Genomic DNA, 24,278 nt, shown 5'->3' with positions numbered 1-24,278 from the left:
GCATTGTGTGATCCTCGCGGCGATCCTCGTGGCGCACAAAGTCAACCCAACTTTGCAATGTCGCGGCAAAGCTTCTCCTGGCTCCTCCTGGCGTACAGACAGGACAGAGTGCCCATCGTCACAGTTAGATCAGACGGCTGGCCAACTCACAGCAGGAGCGCAAGCCGAGTGTGGCCTGTCTGATGTTGAGCCCATTGCTGATCATCGCAGACTCGACTCCCCTAGCTTGGCAAGGTCATCACTGCAAGCCATGTAGCTTTCATGTTACTTTGCCCACATTTATCTAGGGTTTCACCGGCCACGGAGCCCATCCTGCACCAAACTTCCGCATCTCTCAACCCGCAGCTCGCGATGGCATCCAGGCAATCCCTCTTGCAGCTCGTCCAACGCATTCGCGGCCTGTGGGAAAACTCTGGACCCAAGCCGCGCTCGGCTGAACGAAACATAGGGAGTAGGGTGGGAGGTTGGGAGGTAAGCTCATGTACTTCCTCCCACCTTGTGAAGCTCCTCTCTCCCAGGTACCTGGCGCTAGCTCCTCAGGCTTGTCTAAGTACGGACAAGTAAGAGAGAGAGTGTGAGAGAGAAAAGAGAGCTAGTAGCCGTCAACGCATTCCAGTACGTATGAAATGCAGGCCCGCGACTTTTCACGCAGTCTTGGCAGGGCATTTGCACAAGCAGGCTGGGCAGGCTGGCTTCCAAGCGTTGAGAAAAGAGTTTTGGCACTGCAGCGCCAGGTTGAAGCGGGCGGAAGCTTCTAGGCCCTGGTGCTCCACGAACCTGTTTCCCGCCCGTGATGCATGATATCACTCTCACCTCACGCGTTCGTGATGGCCTTGCTCAGCCGTATTTCAGGACCAGACCCGGTCACTTTACGCATTAGCTGATTAGACGACATGAATTCCACGCGCACGCGCCTTTTGAGATATTGCATCCTCTAAGCATCAAGTCTGACCCGTCCTCGCTCGCTGATATGAGAATTCACGCCTGGCTTATGGGAACACTCACCTGGCCGACAATTTAATTACCTCAGCTGGGGACGTCACTTGGTACCACGCCCACAGCGCAATGAGGTTCCCGCGACAATCCATGTCAAGAGCTCCTTTTCAGGCTGTTCGCGCTTGCCCGTCCGTTCATCGTCGCCCGACGAGGCTGCATCAATGGGCTGCCAAAAGGGCGACAGCTTCGCGTCAGCACGCCGGTCCTCAACAGCACCAGCAACTCCGACATGGCTTCTTCTCTTCCGACACCAAGCAACGTAAATCGAAGCGCACCTTGCCCGCCACCATTTTCATCGCCAGCGTACTGATCTGGTCCCTCTATCCGTCAGATGTCTACCGGGAGCTCCAGCCAGCGGCCAAACACCCGAAGCAGGCCACACCTGGCGACTCCACCGCTGAGACCGAGGAGGGCCAAGCGACGCATGTCAAGCAGGAGGACCACACGGCTCAGAGTGAGGACAATGGGGCATGGCAGAAATTCACCACGACATTCCAGAATTTCAGCGTCATAACCGACCAGGAATGGCGTGCAGTCTCCGACAAGCTCATCGACCTGCTGCTGCCCGAGTGGTCCAAGTTCATCCCGGGGTATATCAGGAAGCTGCAAGGGGAACTGTCCATGGCCCCTGGATCTTTGGCTGATGAGATCTGGAGGGAGGCTCACGACCCCGGAATCAACCCTGAGATTCGTTATTCAGCAAAGGTTCGTGTGTCAAACGACCTCTGCGACGAGGAGAAGGAGTACCTGGCTCGGAGGAAGAAGATCGTTACGGTGGCGTTGGCCAAGTATCTGGGCCTTGATGAGAACGAAATTCATGAGGATGACGTGCCTACCATTGCGGTCTGTGGTTCCGGTGGCGGCCTGAGAGCCTTGGTTGCAGGCATCGGAAGCATGATCGCAACAGGAGAGGACGGCCTCTTTGATTGCGTTACCTACACCTCCGGCGTGAGTGGCTCGTGCTGGCTCCAGGCACTGTTCCACTCGACCTTCGCCCAGGGCAGTCTGCCCCTCGTCTTGGAGCACCTCAAGGCAAGACTCGGGGTGCACATAGCTTATCCGCCGGTAGCTTTCTCATCACTAGCATCGGCACCTACAAACAGATACCTGCTGAGCGGTCTCGTGGAGAAGCTTAGGGGGGATCCCAATGCAGACTTTGGCCTGGTCGACATTTACGGCATCCTCCTGGCAGCGAGGCTGCTGGTCCCCAGGGGCGAGCTTGGCGTGGACGCAAGAGATTTCAAGCTGTCGAACCAGAGGCAAAATATCAAATTTGGGCAGAACCCGTTCCCAATCTACACGGCAGTCCGCCACGAGATCCCGAATGCCTCCGCTGCGGCTGACGGGACTGGTCATCCAACTGAAAAGGAGAAGGAAGAGGCTGCTAAGGAGGCCTGGTTCCAATGGTTTGAGATCACGCCCTACGAGGCATTCTGTGAGGAATTCGCCGCTGGTATCCCAACGTGGGCTTTGGGACGCAAGTTCGCGAACGGCCGAGATGTCCCTCCAGAGGAAGGTTTCCATCTTCCCGAAGCTCGCATGCCACTTCTGCTGGGCATCTTTGGCAGCGCCTTTTGCGCGACCCTCAGCCACTACTACCGCGAGGTCCGTCCTCTGGTGCGAAGCCTGACGGGTTTCTCCACGATTGACGAAATGGTCACGGGACATAATGATGATTTGAGCAAGGTTCACCCGATCGACCCTGCCATGCTGCCAAATTTTACGTACGGGATGGAGGGACAACTGCCCCGCACGACGCCCACGAGCATCTATAAGAATGAATACTTACAGCTGATGGATGCCGGGATGTCGAACAACTTGCCAATCTACCCTCTCCTGCGGCCCGGTCGTAATGTCGACATCCTCATCGCATTCGATGCTTCCGCGGACGTCAAGACAGATAACTGGCTATCCGTGGCGGACGGTTACGCACGACAGCGTGGGATCAAGGGATGGCCCATAGGCATTGGCTGGCCCAAAGAGACCGAGCCAAACACGCAGGTCGCGCACGAATTGAGCGAGGCCGAGGCCGCAACTGTAAAGGAAGCATCGGCCAAGCTGGACGAGGCCAAAGCCGCGCAAACGGCACGGCGTTGTGAGGCAGGCGTCGGCCTAGAAGACGTGGAGGGCCCGCACAAATTCGAAAAGGGCAATGCCGAGTCCGGAGAGCTGGGTTACTGCACCGTGTGGGTTGGCACTACCCAGGAGCGTTCCACGGAGCCGCCACCACCCTCCAAGGCGCTGGACGACAGCACGACCTGGCAGCTCCAAGAGCCTGATGCGGGCATCGCGGTCGTCTACCTGCCCTTCCTTAAGAATGATAAGGTGGAGGGTGTAGACCCTGGTGTGAGCGAATACCTCAGCACGTGGAATTTCGTGTACACGCCGGAGCAGATCGACAAGGTTGTACAGCTGGCCAAGACGAACTATGACGAGGGGAAGGAGAAGATACGTAGGACGGTGAGGGCGGTATATGAGAGGCGGAAGAAGATGAGGCTCGAGAGAGAGGGGAAAGAGAAGTCGGAGAGGAGGAGACGTAGGGTGCAGCTTGGTGTTGACGGCAAACTAGGGGAGGGTGATCACTTCAGCTGAGGAGCCGGTGTGTTGTATAGTTACCAGGCAGAGGCACGTCTCAAAACGCAAAAGATACCCCAGCAGTGTAGGAATGAGCATCACAAAGAACCTAGAATGTGTTGTTGTGCCATAACATTGTCAACAGATTATATGATAGGTTCAATTGTAGTAGCTGGGTTGCGCAGGTCCCGAATACGACTACCTTGCGGGTGGTTAGACGATTTGGGCTCTCCTGCAATTTTTTCCTTGATCTCGGCGTTTTTATTTTTTTTTAAACAAAATATACAACTCCCGAGGGAGTGAGGAGCGAGCGCCCACGAACACGCCCGGGCCAATCCCCAGGGCCTCTGGTCATCATCGTTGCTCTCGTACACTCGCCGAGTCTATAATGCGCCGCTGATGCCAACCCGACCTGCTCAATATTGCCTTATATTTTCTTCGGCTCGACCACACTGAACGGCCAGCTTATACAACCTCGCCAATGTCGACATACACCGGTTCCCACGGCTTGGCCCCCTCCACCAGCATGTCACTCGGCACCCGCACGTCCTCGCCAGGGCTGTACAGGTACCACGCCTTGAGTGCGTTCATCGCAGCCTTGAGGCGGGCCTGGTGCAGGTTGGCGGCGGCGCCTTCTCCCAGCTTGTCATTCCCGCTGAAGATGCCGACCACGAACACGGGCGTCTTGGAAAGACGTCCGGTCTCTGACAGTAGCCTTGCCACGGGAGGGTCAAACTCCTCTCTCCCGCAGAGGCGGGACAGCTCTCTTGTGGGTTGCGAGAAGGAGAACAGCTTTTGCAGGTCGAAATGGCGCGAGAGTATGTGCGCCTTGATGAACGACCGTGCGGACTCTCTTCCGCAGTACGTGTAAATGGCGCCCACCACAGCGCGCACGAATGTCGCGTGGATGTTATGTGACCTCTCCACCTTCTTGTCCGGGTCGCCGAGGGTCAACTGCCGCTCCACTGGAAGATCGTACTCGGCCTCTTGATCCGGCTCGGCCTCGTTGTCGTGGTCATGCTCGACCTCCCTCATTCCAACAAACATGTCGCCAAAGTCGTCGTCAAAAACCACGCTGCTCGAGATACCCCTACGGAACCTCTGGTTTTTGTTTGGGCCCCAGACAGTCTCGGCTCTTGCCAAGCCCCACTTGGTGTTGAATGTCCTCTCCGCCTCCAGCGAGAACTGCAGTAGGCCCGGATCAACCTCGGCGCCTGGTGCGGCAGCGCTCTCAACACCCCATGACCGTGCGACATGGAAGAGGGTCTTGTCGCCACCGTAGGCCTTCATGGCCGCATGCAGGATCTGCATTGGTAGCCTGGGGAATCGGCACATGAGCAGCTCGGAGGTATGGTAGCTTATGAGAGTCTGGCCCAGGTAGGCGAGGTTGGAGTTGTTGAACAGCGGTGCTGGGTCGGCGGAGGCGTCGACGAGGGTGCGCGCGAGGGTCTGGATAGGGATCCTGTCGGAGAGGGACAGCCGAGCATGAAGGGCGGCCAGCTTTGCGGATTTTGCGGCGTCCTGAGGTGGAGGAGAGGGCGCCGGTCCCGTGGGTTCTTGACCGGATATTGAAGGCCACAGCGGCGCCTCATCCGTGGCAGTTTTGGAGAATTGGTCAGAAGATATAGGCTGGCTCGGCACCGGTTGGCCCTGCCTGATCTCGGCCTCGATGTCTCTTGCTGCAGCTGTTGACTGCCATCGTGGGGAAGAGGCAAGCTGGTCCGGTCTAGGAAATTGCACACGAGGGTGTGACGAGAGGCTTCGTGATGCGACCGCCGGGCGAGCTGTGAGCAGTTGCCCGGACCATTTTTCCAACCTTAACCTCTTCATGGGGAGAAAATGTGCAGGCTGTGCTCCCAAGCCACTCAATCGGGGTACAGCACCTTGACTTAGACGCGGGACGCGGAGGGGGTTGCCGTCATGGGAGGTCGTGGGACAGCGGTGGGTGGTGGTGGCAGTCGTGTGGATGGCGTCGCGTGGAGCAGAGCGAGCAGCCGTTGCGAAAAAAAATGGTGAGCTCAGACGCACTATCAGAGGCGTCTGCACATGGCGCTCGTGTGAGCTCCCGAAGCACCCCTGCCACTGTTAGCTGCCCACTGCTTCGAGTTTTCGCTGACATAATTGCCTACGGGTAGACTGTCCAGAGCTCGACCATTAACCATGTGCCCGGCCTGCCATTTGCTCTCCCGGCCGGCAGAGGTCACTGGCGTGTGCCCGACGTCCAACCAATCCGCGCCCGTCTGATTGATTGACTGACTGACCTCAACTCAAGCCCTCGTCGCCCGCAGACATCATCGTCCCACACAGCCTCCATCCCCCCAATTGACCAAGAGAAACAGACACCATGGTAAGCCCTGCCGTTCCCGATTCCTTGCTCTTTCGAGCGAGCACACGCTGACAGCTTTGCAGGGTGGCGGTCCCAGAGTTCCGTCAGTAGCCCGCCTCCGTCCCCCGCCGACTCCGACTCGACGACAATGGCCCCTGTACATGCGGCATGCGAACTGACAGCTTACGCGGCAGATATCCCAAGCACGTCTGGTCGCCAGCTGGTGGCTGGTATGCCCAGCCGTCCAACTGGAAGGTCAACACTGCCGTCTTCGGTGCCGTGATTCTGGGATTCACAGCCCTCACCTGGAGGCTAAGCGCGGACCGCGAATTCAGACACAAGATGCCAGAACCAGGCCGGTTCTACCCCAGCCGATAGTAGGTCGCCCAACCAATACAGCCCAGCAGGCACCAGCAGGCAGGTTGAACCTCCGCAGTACTGACCAGGGGCCAGCTGGACCAAGCAAATAAGGGAGCACGAGAAGGGCCAAAACGGAAGCTCAACTGCAGCACTGAGTGCGTCATCGGAGGTGCAAACGAAGTAGGATTCAAGTGTAGAATATTTAGAGATACGGGCTGTCGACTGAACAGTCCAGCACGGAACCAATTGCACGTCACCAGAAAGCCTGCTGTGAACCATCGTCAGAACTCGTTGGGGTGCAAACACTACAAGACCCGAGAGAATGGGGCATGTGCTGTGCGAATAAGTATTGCGACAATCGGTACTTCTCAGATGGGTCTTGAATCACGGCATCTCGACCTCTCCCACAGACGTGCCACGTTCGATTTTTTTAAGAGACGTTAATTTCCAGAACAATCTGCTACTCTATACTTGCGCTGTAGTATCTACCAAGTCCTCATGCGACGTATTCCAATGCAAACCCGGATCTTTGGTTACGTTGTTCCGGGCCGCTGCAACGGTAATATACTGCGGTTTGAACTCCTGTGTATCCTGGACGCTCTTCTGCTCGAAGTCACTTTCAAAATCACCACGACTAACCTTCGTACCCAAGCCACAATCCCCAACAGGTGCCAAGCAGCAAATGCCATGTACGCTTTTCTTCCAACAAAGCCAGATCTCCAAACTTCAGGCTGCCAGCAGGAGTACAACCAAGAGCCCAAGACCGTGGATACCATGAGAGTCGCTGCAGTGTCAGGTGTGAAGCTTGACGCGGCAACAAAGTCAGAGCTGGTAACTAACAACAGATGAAAAAAGTCAGAAATTGCAGAAGTTCAACATGGATTTCCTCTCCGGGTGACAGACGGACCTTTGCAGCACCTATGGGGCCGATTTTCCGAAGAGGCGATTGCCGCCTTTGGTTGCCGCATCAAGCCGTCGGCTGCTCTCAAACAGTGAACCGGACGGCAGATGGTGCTGCGTCCGGTCTGCGTCCGGTATAGATGTATTGGCCGGTGGAATCCTGTCTGCATCAATTTCGGAATTTAGTATCGGCAATCGGCCCTTCCGTGGCTGCTGTATACATCACGGCAGCACTGCACGAACCGGAGAGTGTGTTTCTGCCAATACTGCAGGCTTCGATTCTGTTGGTCTGGTCTTGCACTGTAAACTTGTGGCCGTATAGAGCAGGGGCAGAGGTCTGGCCTGGCGGATCAAAAATGATGCTCAGTAATATATCGGTCACTTTTATTGCGACAATGACAAATGGATCGGGACGCATAGTTATTGAAGTTTCCTGTGTGTAAACTGGTGTCAAGTTCTCCTCGTAGGATCCGTTGTAATTTTGTGCTTACTGCCAGGGTTCATGCGACTCGGAGAGGAATTGATCACATAGGCATGCTGCTTGATGAATTCATTGATAGGTACCTACCTAAGTACCCAGGCAGGTACCTAGTGGTCGACTCAGTCTCAAGATTCCTTCCTTTGAGAATCTACTCCCAGATGACGTGGCAGCCGAAATCAACGGCCAGTGCACACTTTCAGTTGGATTTTTGTCTGCTCTAGCGAGGCAACATGCTGACTTGCAACAGCCCTGCTGGCTCATACCGTCTCGACTTGGGCATGGAGGGGGGAAGTCCCCGGGCCCTCACCAACTTCAAAGTACCTCTGCATCTATTTCCCCGTTCCGTTGAGACCCTGACAAGGAGTTGTTAAAGAAGTCATCAGTCGGCAGCAAATACGTTCCATGGATGATGGAGCTACTCAAAATGCTGCTTGAACGGCCAATTGATGGCACTCCATTGAAAAGTAGTCTGTTTATAAGCTGATTTAAGCAAGGCTTGCTTGACATTTCCAGATGTGTCATTGATTATGTACCTAGGTGTGCACTTGAAACTTTGCTAAAGAATGGCTCACTACTAGGGAGGTAGGTCCTTCTACTGGCTGCATCCTCCCTACAAGTGCTGTTCAACTGCAGATACAAACAGATGCGCCCCCTTCATTTGTATTCCCTTTGATCACCCTTATATTCTCTCTGTATTGTTATTGGCATAATGCCCTCTTTTAACGGTGTGCCGTGAGCTTTTACCACTCTATGAAGGCACCACGTACAACTTATATGTATGGGGATCAGAAAGGAAACCACTTCCTTGGGTTTCACGCGCTGATTGCCTGTTTCGGCAAGCCCATGAGTGCTTGAGCTCCTTGAGCTCCCGGCAATCGGTGCCATGGTAAGGAATACATTCGCTTAAGAAATCACCACCCTGCCTCTCTCAACTTTCTCAACACTTATCACATTCACATGTTGCCCATCACCAGACAAATAGGGTATCTTGCACGCTAGTTCAATACTGTTCCTGGCGCCTGTAATCCGCTGCTTAAACTTGACTTCCTGGCCTCACTGAGATTGAAGACCGGTGTGGAGCCAGTCCAGGTCACTGGCGATCACCAATGAGCTGCCAAAAGATTTCCATAGATAGTCATCAAGAAGCTCATTCCCATACGAATTCTAATGTCACTAGGTGAGACTATGCCGTGTAAGACACGTTAGGCATACGGCTTATCAGTGGACACTGTCTTCCACAAACATACAGCAGCGCAAGGCAGAATTACACAGAAGTACAGTCAGTGTCACTTGTAGTTTGGAGTCAAATGGGCCTGCTCGGCGTTGTGTTTGCTGGACTTTTCAAAGTTCCTTTATGTCAGCAGCACTTCAGGTGAGGTACAATGTTCTTAGTACAGTTCTTACTCTTACTTTCCCCAAATTTCCCCTTGTTGGCCAGTTGTTAAATGGATTAATGAGGCCTTCTTGGACTTTTAAGAGTAAGGCTTGGGTGGGGACTTTTCAAATGTTGCTTGTAATGTTATTTACTATATAATATATTTGTACTGTTAGTGGTTTTATTGCAAGGTCCTTTGGCGCAATGGTAGCGCGGTAAGCATTCATCATTATTCCACTATCCACTCACAACAACCATCTAATATAAATCTAGTTACTTTCCGGTGGTAAAGGTTCACGGTTCGAGTCCGTGGAGGATCGATTTTTTTGATTTCAGTTATTCTATCCTTAGCTCTACCCCACTTTGCTAGGATACCGCAGTCAGGGGTCAGTCAGTTCATCCAACATTTGTTTAGACCTATTATGTTTTGCTAGCACAATGGGATGTGTCAGTGAAGCACGGTACAATAATCTTGAATTTCTTATTAAGAAAGTTCTGTTGGACATAGTAATGTAAGAGTGACAATTGTAAGCATATTAACAGTTCATGAAGTCATACACGATGTAAAAACAAGTGAAGGAATTCGAGTGTAATTAAATGTCAAAAATTTGTGACAGGATGGCGGGCCAGAAATGGTGACCCTGGAGGCTCACATGTGAGCGGGCCGAGGACGAGTACAGTTCCCGGACCACAACATGGGCGCGGGAGCTAATTAGACTAGCTCTCCCGTCTGACGGAGATGATGGAGCACTTGAGACATCTTGTGACGGTCAGGTCCCGACGTCTCTTCTAAGCTGCCTGAGAACTTTTGACAAGATGCTTTTCAATATCCCACCACGACAGGCGGTGGCACTCGCTGCAGTCGCTGCACCTACTCTGTATCTATTCCTACTGAGACGGTCAGTTATGCGCAACATAGAGAGCTGTGCTACTCAAAGACATAAGCGAGGTCCCCACACAGAAATTGCAACATCACGTAACTCATTCCCTCCAAATAAGTCCCCTGGGGCTGTGTTACCAAGGTCATTGCCACAGGTTTTGGCAGCCAACGAGGCAGAGGGATATGTCTTATGGCACGAGCGTGTGGTGTCCAAGCCAGCGGCTTTGTCTGAGCTCGGTTGGTCTACAGGGAGTCTGGATGAGCTGCTCACTCGCTACGTCAGGGCTACAATGGTTGCGTTTACATGGACACCTCAAGCATATCTCATCCGGAAGATGCTTCCGGTCAGCTTTGGGGAGACCTTTGAGGCCAATTACATCAACACCATGGATTTTGCGACCATGGACCAGCGGGTCGATGGAGTATATATTGTGCAGTACAGGGGCAGCGAATCTCATGGCGAGCGTGTAGAGATGAGACTGAGTGCGCCAGAGGGCTTCCGCGGTCCGAGATCTGACGGAATCATCGTGGCAGCGATCGAGCCTGTTGGAGCGGATGCTTCCGACGACGTCGTCTTCGTCAACGAAACATGGTTGTGGCGCTACCAGAACGAGAAGCCGACGTTATTGGAGGGCTCGATCAGTCGCTGGTTTCACTCGCTACTTGCGGCTTGGCTTATTGGCAAAGGTATCGAGTCTGTCCGAATGCAAGAGTCATTGGCAAGGAACTGATGGGCTACTGCCAGAGTGGGACGACTAAGCCAAAGTGGAAGATGGATGCACCCACAGCATCCACCTGTGAGTTTAACATGGTATGGTCTAGCTAGGGTTTCTGACTGAACGCGGGGAAATGATTCAAGGACCTGAATGGTCGGTTCTGCCAAATATTGCGACGGATATACTCGTTCCGGGGTTGAGGATAGGCAGCTCATTTACTCGTGGCCGATTCAGCCTGAGCACTACCGGTCGATCAATATCGAGCACTGCTCCTGCATGCATACATACACCTGCAACCTTGTTGGTTGATCTTGAAACTCAAGTTTTGTCTCTTTCCCGATGGTGCTTTCTTTGCGAGTTGTGGTTCGCAACAATTAATCATTCCTTCACCCCGGAATCACAACCCTTGTGCGTTGGAAGGCGCCGCACACCTGCAAACACCCGCATCTACCCTAGGGTAGTCTACTTCATACGCATGTGGCACCCAGACAATGCAGGGGCGCCGCCTGAGGTCGCCGACCTAACTGCAATGGAAGACTCCATGCAACAAATACGAAACCCGGGCGCGTTGTCTCCTGTCGGTCGTGTGCCTATCACGACTACGGGCCGACCTCTAGGATGTCTTACTTGCATACGGAAGGCAGTACCCATGTAGACAACCAACGCCGATTCCTTTGGGTCTTGGACTTCGGTTCCGAGCGCCCATCCACCAATTGCCTTTGCTCTGACCTGCTTGATGAAGCCATCGGCCCTCACCGATGGCTCCAATTGACATACATTGGTATTCAGCAGTTGTCAAGGGAGCCTAGTTTGTCCATTGGCAATCTGACCGACTGGAGTTGACCCTCGAACCAACCCTTGTCGCAATGGTTCCGAGAGTGACGCGGTGGGCTTATTCCTGCGTCCACCTGGGCTCGAGACCCTTTGCCACAAGCACATGTGCAAGGTCTGAGTTTTATGAGAACCACCCGGTTGGGTGTGACGAGACAGATTGTATGCCTACACGGCCCAATGCATGATTCTTATTGCAATCTGCTCTCAAATGACGCCAGCTGGCGTTCTGGCAAAGAAGAAATCTCCATGATGGTCACGGCTACTTCTGTACTGGTTTTCTTACCTCTCGGCTCAGGTGCCTTTAGGTTCCCTGCTTTTGCTGACCCTCCTCTGACTACTAGTAATCATTAACAGATGCCACTGAACCAACGACCGCAGAGGTCGCCTCAACGGCCCGCCCTGCCTGTCAGACTTTAGTGTGCCACACCCAACCAAACTTCAAGCTCCTCGGCTACGAAGTCATTAGATAACTCAATCATGTTTCCTGTCGCAGCGCATAAAATCTGGGGAAACCGTACAGCAGAGGCGCATCTAGCCGGGTAGGATGATCATCCAGGTTGTATCCTACCACGGGTCTCAAGATGGGACGAACCGGTCAGTATCCCAAAACCCCCAGTTCTACTATACCCCTTTCTACGATTCTATGCAGAAATGACAGCTGTTTACGGGCTGTGTCTGTGTAAACTGGGGCTCTGTCTGCTCTTCCGGTCTGGGCATTCTGCGAAGACATGGCATAAACAAAATCTCCTGCGGCACCGATTCCATGAGTTCCAGACTTTCCAACGTTCTTATCGCTCACTTTTTGATCTCATTTCGTAATCGTCATGTCGACTGACGGGCCTTTCCCACCTCTGATGGACCCTTCAACCTTGCCCCACGATTCCCTCGTCCCAAATATCATTGTATGCGCGGTTGTAACCTGGGCGATCGCGGCTGTTTTTGTGGCGCTGCGCTTCTACACTAGGACATGCATTCTCAGTGTAGTTGGCTGGTCTGACTGGCTCATTCTAATATCGTGGATTTTCTCCTGCGGCGTAACTACCAGCGCTATCGAGCAGAGTCAGCGAGGAATAGGAAAGCACATGTACGACTATGACTGGATGGCAAATTTGAGCCCATTCCAAAAAGTGAGTTCTCTTCAAATGCTGTTTTTCTACTGCTCAACTACGTCCGGATTAACTAAAAAGGTCTTCCTCTAGTCGGCATGGTATGGCGTGCTTTTCTACACGCTTTCTTTAGGCTTTTCCAAGATATCAATGGTGTTGCTGTATCTCAGTTTGTTTTCTTATCACTGGATTAGAGTTGCAGGGAGGCTGGTCCTCGCTACGGTCATAATAGCGACTCTATGGATGCTGTGCATTGTTTTCACAGCCTGCATTCCTCTGGAGGCGTACTGGGTGTTTGCCCTCCGTGAGAAGGCTTATTGTCAGCCACAAAGCGCGTGGTGGGCAAGCGTGTAAGTGTTTTCTCTCATTTGGCATCGTTCCCCCCTACCTAGGTAAGATTGATTGCAATGTGGAGCGGATCTTCTCGCAAAGCTGCCATACCCCCCCTTCTCTCGGCAGACCTGGCAATCCAATCTGGGCTCAACTTGGAAACTGACACTGGACAAGAGGACTTCACATGTCAACAGACTTTATAATATTTGCACTACCTCTCCCCGTTCTGCCGACACTCCGCATGCCTAGACGTCAGAAATGGATGCTGGCTATGGTGTTTTCACTAGGGTTCTTGTCAGTAATAGAGCCACTTATCTCGCTGGGCAAAGACATCTCGCTGATCCAAGACATCCAAATGATATAGCGTTTGCATAGTGTCAATTGTCCGACTAATGAAACTGCTTCAAACGGAAAACCACCCGTCTCTCGACTTCTCCTACGACGGCGCCGATCTTGTTTACTGGACCTCGATTGAGGTGCAAGGTGCAATTGTCTGTGCATGCGCAGTCACCCTTAAGCCACTTCTGAACCAATGGATGCCCAGGTGGTTTTCTGTCTACCGACAAAACAACACCCTCGGTCAGAATCCAGCACCCCTGACGATTGGACAGAGGGCAAGCAGGAGGAAGCTGAGCAAGGTTGAGCAGCACACCACCAGCCACGACAGCTGGACTGTCGAGAGGCCAAGCAAAGACCTGGAGGCCGGGTCTATGGGTACTCGGGCCGTTCTAAACTTCGACCTCCGGATCGACAGTCTCGAACAGGACCGCACAGGGGATGCCGCATTTTCTGTTCAGATGAGCGACCTCCCTTCTGAGAGAAGGCTGGGGCAGAACGCAGCATCAGATCGCGACGCCACGCACTTCATGCCGCCACCGCCGCCTAATGTGCACAGGAGCTCAGTTTCTGCGTTGCGAGGCCTGGCAGTTGGGGCTTTCCTCGACGATTCTTCGCTTAGAAGACAGCATCGTGCCTCAGGGTCTGGGCATCGGCGGTCCCTGACGAGCTCGGGATTATACGACTCGTCCTCCGAAAGGCTGGATTGGGACTTGGAAAGAACCACATCCGACGGTTCGACCCCCTGGAGAGGCTAACACTGTTCTTTGTGATAGAAGTGACGAACGGACCTTCAAAATGCTTTGAGATAGTATGATAGTTCTTGGACGTGTGCGGAATAGACGAAACCAGATAGTATGATAGTGTGAAAAACTACTACGCGCTTGTGTTTTGTGTGCCGAGTCGCAGCCTTGGAAATTCGACTTGGATATAATCAATGATCGAAATGTTTCATCAGCTCCACAGAATTTGAAGTCAAATGCACTACTCCAAGGTGCAAATCAGGGATGCACAGAAACGAGTCAAACATTCGAGCAGTGATTGCCGTCTCAGATCTCACTCGGCACGTGTGGTACTAGTCCTGCCGTCTTCACATGGACTGCTATACTCAATCTCAGGGTCCGCAGCCTGATAAAGCTATTAGGTATCATCTGGTGTAACACTTATAATTAGGGCTGCCCCAATCTGTTGAAGAATGTTTTCCGTCAAGATCCGGCTCAACACTGAGATACGAACTCGAGGATTTCCTTGTTGAAACGCTCCGGATCTTCATAGAACATCCAGTGGCCACTGTCAAAGACGGACCACTTTGCTAGTCCTGGCTTCTCATTCCCTTGGCCCACCCTTGCAACCGTCTCCTTCAAACCTTCCAATGGAAAACAGCCCGTCCGGCGTCCGGCCAAAACGAGGGTAGGCTTTTTGATGAGCTCGACAGCCTCGCGGTGATCGTACCTTGTATGGTCGGCCAGGAGCCTCGCGAGCCACTGCCCGTCGCACAGAGCGCTGATGCCCGTAAAGAACGCCTCATCATCTGCGGCAGCCTCAGGGCTGACGTGGTCACTCTCCTCAGGGGCGAAGCGGTATCCAAGGCATTCGCTGACCAGTCCCTTGTGCGCCTCTTCTGGGGTCTCTATCCAGGCGCGCTGGGCGGCCAGCATGGTCGCCTCATCGTAGCACCCGAGATGAGCTTTGGAGGCGTCCCAGTTGTCGAACGCCGAGCGGTCCTGAAGAGGGGCCTGGTCGGCGAAGACAAAGCCTGCGAAATCGTTGTCGCCGAAGAGCTCAACATGGGTCCACAGAATGGCGGCGCCTATGGAGCAGCCAACGGGTACGATCTTGATCTTGCCACTGGCTTGGCGGAGGCACTCGACGATCGATCGCAGGTCGGCAGCCAGTCTGGCAACGTGGTAGCCCCCTTTGGTGCGGCCCGAGGCACCGTGGCCACGCATGTCTGGGGAAACTACCCAGTGGTTTTCTGAGAGCGCGGCGAAGTTGCGCGTGAAGTACTTGGAGGAACCGCTGAAGCCATGCATGAGAAGGATACAGGTCTGGCGGCGGGGGTCACTCAGCGACCCGGGGCCAGATTCAGGGATGTCCTCGAGAGGCAATGAGGTCTGAAAAGCGAGTGAAACACCGTCATTCGTTCCGCAGTATGCATATTGCATGCCTGGCTCAGCGGGGAACTTCATAGTAGTGGTGGTGAGTTGGAGTTGTGATGCCGCGAGATGGGAGCTTCAGAGTCGGGACCGAAGCTTCCAAGGTTGTTTCAGAAAAGCTTGCACACAAGATGCCGGCCGCTGATGTCGTGAAATTTAAGAGGCTCTCCTTATAGATTTAGGTGGTTCAAAACAGTCGTAGGCTTCATCAACGTCGAATGGAACGGGTGAACAAGGTGTCGTAACGCCTCACCGAAAAGGGCAGCTGCGAGCGAGCCTGTGTGTCAGTCATTGAGTTGGGCTGGGGTTAGGGTCAACAACAACCCCCAGTGGTCGCTGTTCCCTTCTGAAGCTCGAGGAGAGCAAACTCGTTAGCGACTGGTCTACAGGTCTTGCTCATTCATTCATTTAGGATCTCTAATATGATTAGAAGTTTGATTTAAAATATATGTTAAGTCTAATATATAATATTAAAGTTAGTAAGTAATGCCAATCACGAGCATACGAAATCGTGGTGGGCGCCAGGGGGTTGGTGCGTGAGTGGATATTCTGACTTGAGTACCTATGAGCCGGGTGCTGCCGTAGCGCGCAGTCCTGAGGCCGAAGGACTGGGTCCAGTGGACGAAACCCCGAGGCCGCCCCCAAAGCAGCAAGCCGAGCAAGTCCCGCGCGCCTTGCGTCAGTCACCGGGGTGGCGGGACCTAGTCTGCATGTCAACCAATGCGTGACGGCGGAGAGCCCGTTGCTATTTTTGAGGCTGAGCACAAGGCTTAGCTGGGTTGGCGGGGCGTTCCTGGGCACCGGCGGCGGCTGGACAGGGAAGTCTCCCGGACCTTCCCATGTGTGCTTTCGTCCAGGATTCCACATATGCGGACTTGTTTTCTCCCCTCGGTCTTTTGAACCCTTCTTCCACGATTTTCCTTTCCTTGTCGTTTGGTTCAGCCGCTGCGAAGCCTGCGGGCGCTACTGTGCTTCGGACTCGGGTGTTTTGATACCGAAGTGCTCTCGCTCATTCAAGCCTCTCTCTCTTTTTGGGCCCTGCAGGATGCCATTTCACGGGGTCAGCGCAACGCAACTGATCGCTGCAGGAAAGGAATACTACGAAAAGCTAAAGTGAGTGACGTCTCCCACGTCTCCTCCCTTCATCATCAGCCTCGGACGGCGCCAACAAGAGGCCAACCGCACGGATGCACCGGGGCCTGCCAGCTGACTGCGCCCCTCAGGAGACATGGCGAAGTCAAGGATGACAAGAAGGCGCTCCTCAACCTCATCCGCTCGAAACTCAACGGTGACCACACCGCCTGTGAGCTGGAGGAGCCGCTAGAGTACACCTCGAGATGCAAGACGAGGGCGGTGCTTGTCGCCACCTCGGCCATCGACATCAACGGCATCCAGGTCACCAAGCTGGCTTCCAAGCTCCTGATGAAGAGCGCCGGGCTGTCGCTCGACAGCCTCTCGCACTGGGCGCTGGTCACTGTCGACAGAGGCGAGGGAACGTGCTATCTTTACGACCTAATGAGTGACCAAATGCTTCCGACCACTAAAATAATGAAGAACTACCGTAGGCATTTCAGTTTCTAAAGTCCCATGGACCCGTTGGGCAGGTAGCTGACAGCCCCGCAGCACGGTGCTTCCCTGTCACCGAGGAGATGGTGCAGTCCTGGACGGGAGCAAGCTATATCGGGGAGACCACACGGACACACCAGGAGATTCTGGAGATTGGTAAGTCGGCGAAGTGATGATGAGCTCCTGCTGGCCGAGTGAGTGAGTGGGTGGCTGACATTCCATCAGCATCTAGGTATATCTCCGAGCATCCACGCTACAACCTGTTCGAGGCCAACTGTCAGAACCTGGCCGAGGCCCTCGTGGTGGAACTGTGCAACGGCAAGGTCATCAGCCAGTCCAACCTGGGCGAAGAGGTTAAGATGCTTTCGAACAGGATGTCCTCGACCCTGCTGATGAAGATGTCACTGGATCGTAACGCGTTACGGGAGCTGAAATCGGACATCAAAACCGCAGGGGATCGCCTGATCGTAGCCAAAGGGTCCAAAGCGATACACGAATGATTGATGATCCCGGGTGATTCTATAAAAGGCCGAGATCTGTTCGATGGCTGACCCTTTTCCACCGCCAGGGCATGTCTTCCTGCCCCTGCTATACGGCCACGTTACGCTTCAGAGTCCCCCCTCTTACAACTCGTTCACCGTGTCCCACAACATCAAACGCGTCCAAGCTGCGATGAAGCGGTTCAGGGAAGGCGAGAATGTATGGAGCATTGTGCTGGGAATCTAGCTGGGAGTCTGTGAGAAGCGGATTTCAAGGATGCAAGGTGCGCTGGCCATTACACCTGTCAGACCGTCTCAAGGACAATGTGCCACGAGCACTACACGTCCTCCGGCTGGGTGGGGGTCCACCTGGGCATGGAAAGTGGGAGTGCCAATTGTGCGCTTGCATAGAAGACGGTCAGCCGCACCTTTACAGCCTCGGTTGTATGGACAAAGAGTACTTAGGCAACGGTGCTTTTGCTCCAATTTGGAAAGCGAGATGTAGAGGAGCTCAGGGAGCTGAGCGAGCAATCCTCCACTGAGCAGAACCGGACGCCTGCGACGATTTGCCAAAGTAGACAGCCCGCCCCAACGGGTTGTACCAACGCGATTATCAACACGCAAGCTGGTCAGCATCTGGTTTGATACAATGTGAACCACTGCGGTGGCCCAGGAAGGAGTTGGGGGGGGGGGGTTGAGACTCATGTCGTGGAGAGCCACAGCGGAGGTGAAGTATGCTAGGACTTTAGGTACCTACTAAGTAGATAGATTTGAGCTCTCAGAACCTTGGAAGCAACTGCATCAAATTTACTACGGGCTTAGTTGACATATGTTTCGTTTTTAAGCCTGGGCTACTTGAATCCGTCCGAATCACTCCCTCCTTCCCCTTCCCCTTCCCCCCACCCATGCAAAATCAGTCAAGTGCAAGACGGTCCCCACAAACACCGCCCGACGGCACACCTTGAACAGCTACAAACCATCAGGCTCTCCTCTCGTTCATTGCCTTGAACTTATTCTTTCAGAGTTTCAACTTCTCATCGCCCTCTTTTCCTAAGTGCCAAGTTCTTCCTGCCTTGTGTTCCCATATGCACCACGTGGTACGAGGTCAACCTCACCAACTGCAGTGGTAAGCCCTCCATAAACGCATTCACCTCGCTTGCTTTCCAGTCAATTTTGAATGACTTGAGATCCAAGCCCATGAGCTTCCTGCCATATCAGGAACAATTCGCCCTTCGTGTCCTTGTGAATTGCTCTCCTCCGCCTTTGATCGTATCTCGCTGACTGAAGTAATACCTCATTACCAGGCTTTCACTCCCGCGATTCACCTAGTAATCGCAGAACTACCTCTCTCTTCGTCTGAATTGCGAATCAAGTGGCTTCCATGGTAAACCGGTAGGCGCTGCCGCCCGACGCTCGTTTCGTGCGATTCTAACACACGAGCATGACCAGTTGTCAAGATGTATTCCAAGATTCAGTTTTCCCTGAACGACCAGAATGCTGGTCTATTTGCGGAGATCTGCTCTAAAAACGACATGACGCACTGTTGGCTCCAGTGGAAGTTTGAGACGGCCGTTCTTTCTGAAGTCACATCGCCCTTCACGGTAGACACCAAGAGTGACGCACTCTTGCATCTCAAGATTGGTGTGACCAAGGTTGTCTTTACCGTCGATTTCGACAACAACAATCCAAACATCATCAACTACATCAAGTTCAGCGAATCCTACGGTAACGATCACCAGAAGACCCGAAAGCATTTCGTTGTGACTCAGACATCAGTTGAACACGTTCATGAGGACAACACGTGTCCTCTATGGCTCGAAATACCGCACAGTGCACTCCTCGAGGATATAAGCGCTGTGGTGAACCTGTGGAAGGTTCAGATTTGCTGTGATGAATGGAAAAACTTTTTACCTGCCAACCCAGCAACCCAGCTGGAGAAGTCGCATCGGCTCGTCTCGGAGTAAGCACTATTCTTATATTTGCATTGATCCGCATGTTTTGTGTTTCATTTCTCTGCACGCATCAATTTAGGCTCCGCAGCGGGTGACTAACGGTGAGCAGGGGAAACGCCGCGTGGCTGAAGAAGCAGCTGATACAGAGAGAGGGACTGCTTGCTCGAAAGGATTTGGAGCTTGCAGCGATGAACAAGGAGATCGAGAGCTTGTCAGCGCAAGTCTGCGAGCTCAACATGCAGCTGGCAGAGGCTGGGCAGCAGTTGGAAGAGACCCGGTCGCTCGCAACGCCCAAGAAGCGCAAGATTGTCACACCCTCGAGCGTTGCTCGCAAGGCGTCTACTAAGGCGCCCACCAAGGCGACCAAAACTGCACCTGCGAGGTTGTCTGCCACACTTGCAGACCTTGGCGCAAAGGTTGAGCATGAGACTCCTACAAGGGAGCCCCGGTTTGTTGTAAAGGGCGTGTCACCAGATGATCCTTTTGTTGTTGACTGAGTCGACGACAGTCATGGCACCTTGTGTTGCTCGCACAGGTTTGACTCCTTCCTTGCGCTTAGTTGAGTCTTGTTGAAAGGAGTGGGTTGTTCGAATACCAACATGATATTTCCCGACTATCAGGAATACATATTGATATCTTTGATACGGAGGCGAGGTGTCTACATTATGTTGGCGAACCTCTTCTCCCACAAGGTCACTGATACTGACATTCGAGATTGAAGTTGCACGTGTCGTTATTGATACTGCTACCTGAGCATGACGTCCGTGGTAGCATCGGCTTCAAAGGACTGATTATGATGACTTACGTGCACGAAAAGAAAATTGGGGGGGGGGCAGAAAAAGGAAATGATAGGGAAAATGGGGTTGAGTTGTACTAATAAATCTTGGTCTACTCTTACTTGTGTGGGCCTTGCTACCCAAGTATCCAGGCACATACAGACAACTACTATTGATCTAGACCTCTGAATTACTAATTCAATACATCATGAGGCTTTCATGAAGGGATTAGAGATCCACACCTGTAAAAACAGAGGGTATACCTAAGGCCTCTAGGGTAACCTCTTACAAGGAACCTCCTACCACAGTTTAGTAGGAACTAAAGTATTTTAACTTCTAAGTTATTATAAGTTTTCTTAACCCCTTTCTATTTTTATACTTTAATTTAAATATATATACACACTGCATGTGTCTGTATGCCTGGATGATGTTGTTTTGTACGTGATTGCATTTTCCCCCGCCGGCACCTATCTCACGATTATAAGATAGCTGGGGGTGTCGCCGCAACTTCAGCTAAAGGGCTGCCCTTTTTTCGCCTGGGTTTTGGTGACCTAGAACGCTGCTTCCTTTCGCCGGCGTCACCCTTCTCCATTTGCGCGTTCCTCTTCTCATGGGCCCGCCTCAGATTTTCTTCGTCGATATCTTTCCTCCAAGAACATATGTCCGCAAATTCACAATAGGAGCATTTGTACGCCTCTTCAATTTCGACCCCTTTCGCCGCTCTCTCACCCCTCCACCACTCCATGTATTCATCCAGATACTGGTCCAGGACCTGTGAGTCGACCGCAACGAGGGTGGCCCCGATGCGTTCACCTTCTTGCCCGCGCAGTCGGTATTCCACAGTCACCAAGCTTCCCAGGCTATCAGCGCCCGCCGGGAAGGTCAACCTGACCTCATCTCTAAGCAACGGGACAAGCTCCTGCAGCGAGCGATATTTCAAGAGATCATGCACATCCGAGTCCTGGGATGGCGCCGTGGTCGTAGACAGGACGGAGCTGGAGTCGTGAAACACGTCGTCGTGTAACTCGCCGATCTGTGCGAGGAAAGCGTCGGAGAAGGGCGAGTCAACGTCCAAGCCGTACTACAGCATTCGGAGTCAGCGGTCAAAGACTTTCAAGGAATAGCTTACTGCCAAGAGGCGCGAGGAGTAGGCCACAAGGTGGCTATAGCCTGTCTTCAACAAGCACGTAGCCCCTGATGCCTTGGCTGTGGAGACCGGGACTGGGGTGTGTTTGTCCCTGAAGGGGTAAGAATTGTATGTAGAAGCTGCTTACTCTCCTGAATACCTGCAAGAAATCGACCTTGTCTGAGGCCATATCAGATAGAAAGCGATGGTAGAGATACAGCTGCACCTTGGTCGGCCGCAGCGCCGCACCTTTTGGCAGGGTCTTCGACCCTCGGGTCTTGACATCCGTCAGGTAAACCTTTCGCAAAGGCTTTGTCCGAGGCGGCTCGGGTCGATCCGACGGGAAGAAGTTAGTGATCTTATGTTGCGACTTGTCCTCGGTGGCGGGTTGGCTGCTTTGACTGCTGAGCCACTCATCTTCGAACTCTGGGCTCGGATTCTGATAGCTTAGAAAGTCTATCAGACCATTCACGATGTTTCCGTCGACCAGACCCCAGACCTCGAGCTCTCTTGTCAGACCGGTGTCCCGGAGCGTCCTCAAACCCTGGATAATGTTCCAGACTTTCAGGCCGAAAGCATCCTCCTTGGTTGCTATCTCGACCTGCACGGTGGTGTGCACTTCATCTTCGAGTTTCTGGTGAAGCTTGCTGCCTTCTTTCATGGCCGCCGTCCTAGTCTTCTTGCCGCCCGGCAGCCGGGTCAAGGTATATTCATACTGAAGCTCGCACCACGCCCCTGCGGTCAAGTCGGAGACTGAGAGCGGCTTCCTGGGATATGTTCGGAATCGAAGAAGTGGCGGTCTTGCATCCGGGGTATCATCGGCCAGAGGTTTGGGTTGCCCGCAGGATTCGGATTGTTCCACATTGGCCAAGGCCGGAGTCACTGGAATCTTGCAGGTCAGTCAGGGTTTTGGGACCTCGATAGCGGGGAGTTGTTGTGCCTACGATCCGGGTACCTGATGTCGTCAGCCGGGATGACTGACGGCGTAGACTGCGGCTGGGTCTTGTGGACAAAGGCGTTGATGCTGTTGGTGCGGCCGACGCCAACCAAAGCAGCCCTCGGCTGCGAACTACTCGGAAGGCTCTTGGGTGCATCGTGGGGCGAACCAGCACGGTCAAGTGGCGTGTCTTTGACGAGGGAGACCAGTAACTGTTCTTCTTCAAGTGATAAGGCGTACTCGCTGTCGCTGTCAGACGCCATGACGGCGGCTGTACAAGTAGTTCATGCCTATTGTTGCATCAGGACGCATCATCGACCTGCTGCTTGCCGCGTCATGACTGTTTGCACAAGGGTGGTTTTGGTCGCGCGAGACGAGACGAGCGGCTGCCTTCCCCGCCCCCGCAACACGCGCTAGTGGAGCGGAAGCACGTGGTAATATGTATCCTGGTTGCCTGGGACGGACTGCACAGGGGCTCGAGTCTACATAGGGTGCTCAATGCCTACGCGATTTAATACCAGCTCCTACCTGCTTACCTGCTTAGGTACACAGGTACCTAGGTAGGTACTTAAGTACCTACTTAGGTAGTGAAGGGCAACAGCTGATCATCAGTCAAGGCACACTCAATCATATCGACTCTCATCTCGGCTCTGAAATTCAACTGGCCAATTCAGTGGAAAGTGCAGAGACGGCTCAATGCCCGGCTGGTAGCTTCGGCAAAGGCATGCGCAGAACCACAACTCGAGCAAGAAGGTCATTCTCGTCTCTACACCTTGGTTGCAATAACTTTTCATGGAATTCCCAGTTTCTACATTTGCTGACCACTCTGGCCCCTGGATCCAAACGTACCGGCAAGCAAGGTCGGGCGCCAATGTGATGTGTGTCCCTTCCCCAGGCAACCACATTTCGTACAAGCCATCTTGCCGTTTCCCAACCCGTGCCATTTCCATCAATTCATCACTCATCGTTTCCTCGAAAACAATCTGCAGTCCCCTGAAACAAACCACCTCACCTTACAAAGCCATACTCTCGAACAGGGCACATCATGACTTCCCTGCTATGCTGCCATATCCCTGTTCAGACCACCAAGTCAGCAGACCTGGGAAATGACGAGTTGGTCACCGCCAACCACAGCATTGAGGCGTCGGCACCGAGGCCACAGACCAACTTAATGGACTTGCCGACGGAACTTCATCTTCTTATCAGCAAGGAGCTCACGTATCCTGACGCGCTCTCCCTAAAACATACCAGCCGTCACTTCTACAACCTGGTCGACACTGGCGTTCGGCTCAAGGTGGCGTGGCTAATGGAGAGGAGAATGCTGCACCTGGACTGTCCAAACGACCGGAAGTGCAACCTGCGTTCTGACCTCGAGTTTTGCAGGGGTAGCGTAACGTGTGTCATCTATATAATCACCACACTGCAACATCTGTCTCGGATTTCGCTGACATTCAGCACCAACAGTCTCCTAATACAAAGGCGTCGGGAGCACATCGAATGTGAGTCCCGGCCAGGCCTCGGCTGCTTAGTCTTTGCAACTCCGCAATGCGCCTATCGGCGGGACTGGAGGACTGCCTGGAGACGCTGGATGAAACGGCAGATCACAGTTGAGATCTGGTGGATTGTGCTGGCCGCAATCCCACTGATATTGGGCTGGCTCTGGATGGCGGAGCTCACGAACTGGGCAGTGGCCTGAGATACACTTAATGGGGTCTTTCGATTAGAGTCTCCAAGCTACCCTAGGGTAGTGGTCCAAACACCTGAAAGCGATTAAGAGACAGAAAGTCATTTTTCCTGAGGGATATGAATTGTCAGTACCTAGGTACCTATGTGAATGATACCTCATTTCGCTGTTGTGCCGGGAAATGCCCCGCTGGTCCATGTCAAGTCGACGAAGAGGTACGATATCTTCCATTCCTCCTCGACCTTTCGAAATGACCAGTAATAATAACCCCCGGTGGAGAATGTCTGGCCGATGTCTGCTGCATGAAGTCCCGCTGACGACTTCCAGGCCGAACGGCCGTGCGCCACAGTGCGGGATTCGAACTTGACGCTGTGGTTTGACGACA

The 24,278-nt window shown here is 53.3% G+C and overlaps 10 protein-coding genes across 10 annotated transcripts; 7 read left to right on the top strand and 3 right to left on the bottom strand.

Annotated features, from left to right (window-relative positions):
* Positions 1-878: 878 nt before the first annotated feature.
* KVR01_002813 (uncharacterized protein) lies at positions 879-3,685 on the top strand. Its single transcript, XM_044787947.1, has 2 exons — positions 879-1,255; positions 1,328-3,685. The coding sequence occupies exons 1-2, from the start codon at positions 1,066-1,068 to the stop codon at positions 3,586-3,588; spliced, it is 2,451 nt and encodes an 816-aa protein (XP_044647828.1). The 5' UTR covers positions 879-1,065; the 3' UTR covers positions 3,589-3,685.
* Positions 3,686-3,705: 20 nt separating this feature from the next.
* Positions 3,706-5,674, bottom strand: KVR01_002912 (mitochondrial 54S ribosomal protein YmL3). The gene has a single exon (XM_044793571.1). The coding sequence runs from the start codon at positions 5,398-5,400 to the stop codon at positions 4,036-4,038; it is 1,365 nt and encodes a 454-aa protein (XP_044647927.1). The 5' UTR covers positions 5,401-5,674; the 3' UTR covers positions 3,706-4,035.
* An 89-nt stretch (positions 5,675-5,763) lies between these two features.
* On the top strand, positions 5,764-6,780 carry KVR01_002270 (uncharacterized protein). The gene is made up of 3 exons (XM_044783138.1): positions 5,764-5,917; positions 5,980-6,273; positions 6,350-6,780. The coding sequence occupies exons 2-3, from the start codon at positions 6,065-6,067 to the stop codon at positions 6,438-6,440; spliced, it is 300 nt and encodes a 99-aa protein (XP_044647285.1). The 5' UTR covers positions 5,764-5,917; positions 5,980-6,064; the 3' UTR covers positions 6,441-6,780.
* A 3,498-nt stretch (positions 6,781-10,278) lies between these two features.
* KVR01_003916 (uncharacterized protein) lies at positions 10,279-10,623 on the top strand (the record flags this gene model as incomplete). Its single annotated transcript, XM_044786100.1, has 1 exon — positions 10,279-10,623. One exon carries the CDS (start codon positions 10,279-10,281, stop codon positions 10,621-10,623), a length of 345 nt encoding a protein of 114 aa, XP_044648931.1.
* Positions 10,624-11,802: 1,179 nt separating this feature from the next.
* Positions 11,803-14,168, top strand: KVR01_003186 (uncharacterized protein). Its single transcript, XM_044792523.1, has 4 exons — positions 11,803-12,569; positions 12,642-12,898; positions 13,056-13,175; positions 13,246-14,168. The coding sequence occupies exons 1-4, from the start codon at positions 12,267-12,269 to the stop codon at positions 13,973-13,975; spliced, it is 1,410 nt and encodes a 469-aa protein (XP_044648201.1). The 5' UTR covers positions 11,803-12,266; the 3' UTR covers positions 13,976-14,168.
* An 8-nt stretch (positions 14,169-14,176) lies between these two features.
* On the bottom strand, positions 14,177-15,898 carry KVR01_003565 (uncharacterized protein). The gene has a single exon (XM_044784360.1). It carries the CDS (start codon positions 15,404-15,406, stop codon positions 14,435-14,437), a length of 972 nt encoding a protein of 323 aa, XP_044648580.1. The 5' UTR covers positions 15,407-15,898; the 3' UTR covers positions 14,177-14,434.
* Positions 15,899-16,147: 249 nt separating this feature from the next.
* Positions 16,148-18,246, top strand: KVR01_003288 (uncharacterized protein). Its single transcript, XM_044789844.1, has 4 exons — positions 16,148-16,486; positions 16,597-16,934; positions 16,997-17,095; positions 17,165-18,246. Exons 1-4 carry the CDS (start codon positions 16,419-16,421, stop codon positions 17,437-17,439), a joined length of 780 nt encoding a protein of 259 aa, XP_044648303.1. The 5' UTR covers positions 16,148-16,418; the 3' UTR covers positions 17,440-18,246.
* Positions 18,247-18,441: 195 nt separating this feature from the next.
* Positions 18,442-20,015, top strand: KVR01_002024 (uncharacterized protein). The gene is made up of 4 exons (XM_044783626.1): positions 18,442-18,544; positions 18,723-18,810; positions 18,868-19,378; positions 19,480-20,015. The coding sequence occupies exons 3-4, from the start codon at positions 18,876-18,878 to the stop codon at positions 19,865-19,867; spliced, it is 891 nt and encodes a 296-aa protein (XP_044647039.1). The 5' UTR covers positions 18,442-18,544; positions 18,723-18,810; positions 18,868-18,875; the 3' UTR covers positions 19,868-20,015.
* A 491-nt stretch (positions 20,016-20,506) lies between these two features.
* Positions 20,507-22,670, bottom strand: KVR01_002871 (uncharacterized protein). Its single transcript, XM_044791848.1, has 3 exons — positions 22,217-22,670; positions 21,421-22,154; positions 20,507-21,227 (listed from the first exon to the last, which is right to left on the bottom strand). The coding sequence occupies exons 1-3, from the start codon at positions 22,470-22,472 to the stop codon at positions 20,625-20,627; spliced, it is 1,593 nt and encodes a 530-aa protein (XP_044647886.1). The 5' UTR covers positions 22,473-22,670; the 3' UTR covers positions 20,507-20,624.
* Positions 22,671-22,748: 78 nt separating this feature from the next.
* KVR01_002748 (uncharacterized protein) lies at positions 22,749-24,017 on the top strand. The gene is made up of 2 exons (XM_044791496.1): positions 22,749-22,769; positions 22,827-24,017. The coding sequence occupies exon 2, from the start codon at positions 23,255-23,257 to the stop codon at positions 23,903-23,905; it is 651 nt and encodes a 216-aa protein (XP_044647763.1). The 5' UTR covers positions 22,749-22,769; positions 22,827-23,254; the 3' UTR covers positions 23,906-24,017.
* The last annotated feature ends 261 nt before the right edge of the window (positions 24,018-24,278 follow it).

This window comes from Diaporthe batatas, assembly GCF_019321695.1.
Source record: "Diaporthe batatas strain CRI 302-4 chromosome Unknown Contig00003, whole genome shotgun sequence".
Lineage (NCBI taxonomy): Eukaryota > Fungi > Ascomycota > Sordariomycetes > Diaporthales > Diaporthaceae > Diaporthe > Diaporthe batatas.
Note: the sequence above shows the minus strand (reverse complement) of the source record. Positions and strands in the feature narration are given on the sequence as shown.

Coding starts and splice junctions, on each gene's coding strand:
- KVR01_002813 (XM_044787947.1), top strand. CDS start 1,066: ATGAGGTTCCCGCGACAATCCATGTCAAGAGCTCCTTTTCAGGCTGTT. Junction 1,256..1,327: donor CTCTTCCGACACCAAGCAAC/GTAAATCGAAGC, acceptor TCTATCCGTCAG/ATGTCTACCGGGAGCTCCAG.
- KVR01_002912 (XM_044793571.1), bottom strand. CDS start 5,400: ATGAAGAGGTTAAGGTTGGAAAAATGGTCCGGGCAACTGCTCACAGCT.
- KVR01_002270 (XM_044783138.1), top strand. CDS start 6,065: ATGCGAACTGACAGCTTACGCGGCAGATATCCCAAGCACGTCTGGTCG. Junction 6,274..6,349: donor CGGTTCTACCCCAGCCGATA/GTAGGTCGCCCA, acceptor ACCAGGGGCCAG/CTGGACCAAGCAAATAAGGG.
- KVR01_003186 (XM_044792523.1), top strand. CDS start 12,267: ATGTCGACTGACGGGCCTTTCCCACCTCTGATGGACCCTTCAACCTTG. Junction 12,570..12,641: donor ATTTGAGCCCATTCCAAAAA/GTGAGTTCTCTT, acceptor GTCTTCCTCTAG/TCGGCATGGTATGGCGTGCT. Junction 12,899..13,055: donor AGCGCGTGGTGGGCAAGCGT/GTAAGTGTTTTC, acceptor ACACTGGACAAG/AGGACTTCACATGTCAACAG.
- KVR01_003565 (XM_044784360.1), bottom strand. CDS start 15,406: ATGAAGTTCCCCGCTGAGCCAGGCATGCAATATGCATACTGCGGAACG.
- KVR01_003288 (XM_044789844.1), top strand. CDS start 16,419: ATGCCATTTCACGGGGTCAGCGCAACGCAACTGATCGCTGCAGGAAAG. Junction 16,935..16,996: donor TAAAATAATGAAGAACTACC/GTAGGCATTTCA, acceptor ACAGCCCCGCAG/CACGGTGCTTCCCTGTCACC. Junction 17,096..17,164: donor CCAGGAGATTCTGGAGATTG/GTAAGTCGGCGA, acceptor ACATTCCATCAG/CATCTAGGTATATCTCCGAG.
- KVR01_002024 (XM_044783626.1), top strand. CDS start 18,876: ATGTATTCCAAGATTCAGTTTTCCCTGAACGACCAGAATGCTGGTCTA. Junction 19,379..19,479: donor TCGCATCGGCTCGTCTCGGA/GTAAGCACTATT, acceptor AACGGTGAGCAG/GGGAAACGCCGCGTGGCTGA.
- KVR01_002871 (XM_044791848.1), bottom strand. CDS start 22,472: ATGGCGTCTGACAGCGACAGCGAGTACGCCTTATCACTTGAAGAAGAA. Junction 22,155..22,216: donor CGACATCAGGTACCCGGATC/GTAGGCACAACA, acceptor GCAAGATTCCAG/TGACTCCGGCCTTGGCCAAT. Junction 21,228..21,420: donor TCTTGCAGGTATTCAGGAGA/GTAAGCAGCTTC, acceptor CGAATGCTGTAG/TACGGCTTGGACGTTGACTC.
- KVR01_002748 (XM_044791496.1), top strand. CDS start 23,255: ATGACTTCCCTGCTATGCTGCCATATCCCTGTTCAGACCACCAAGTCA.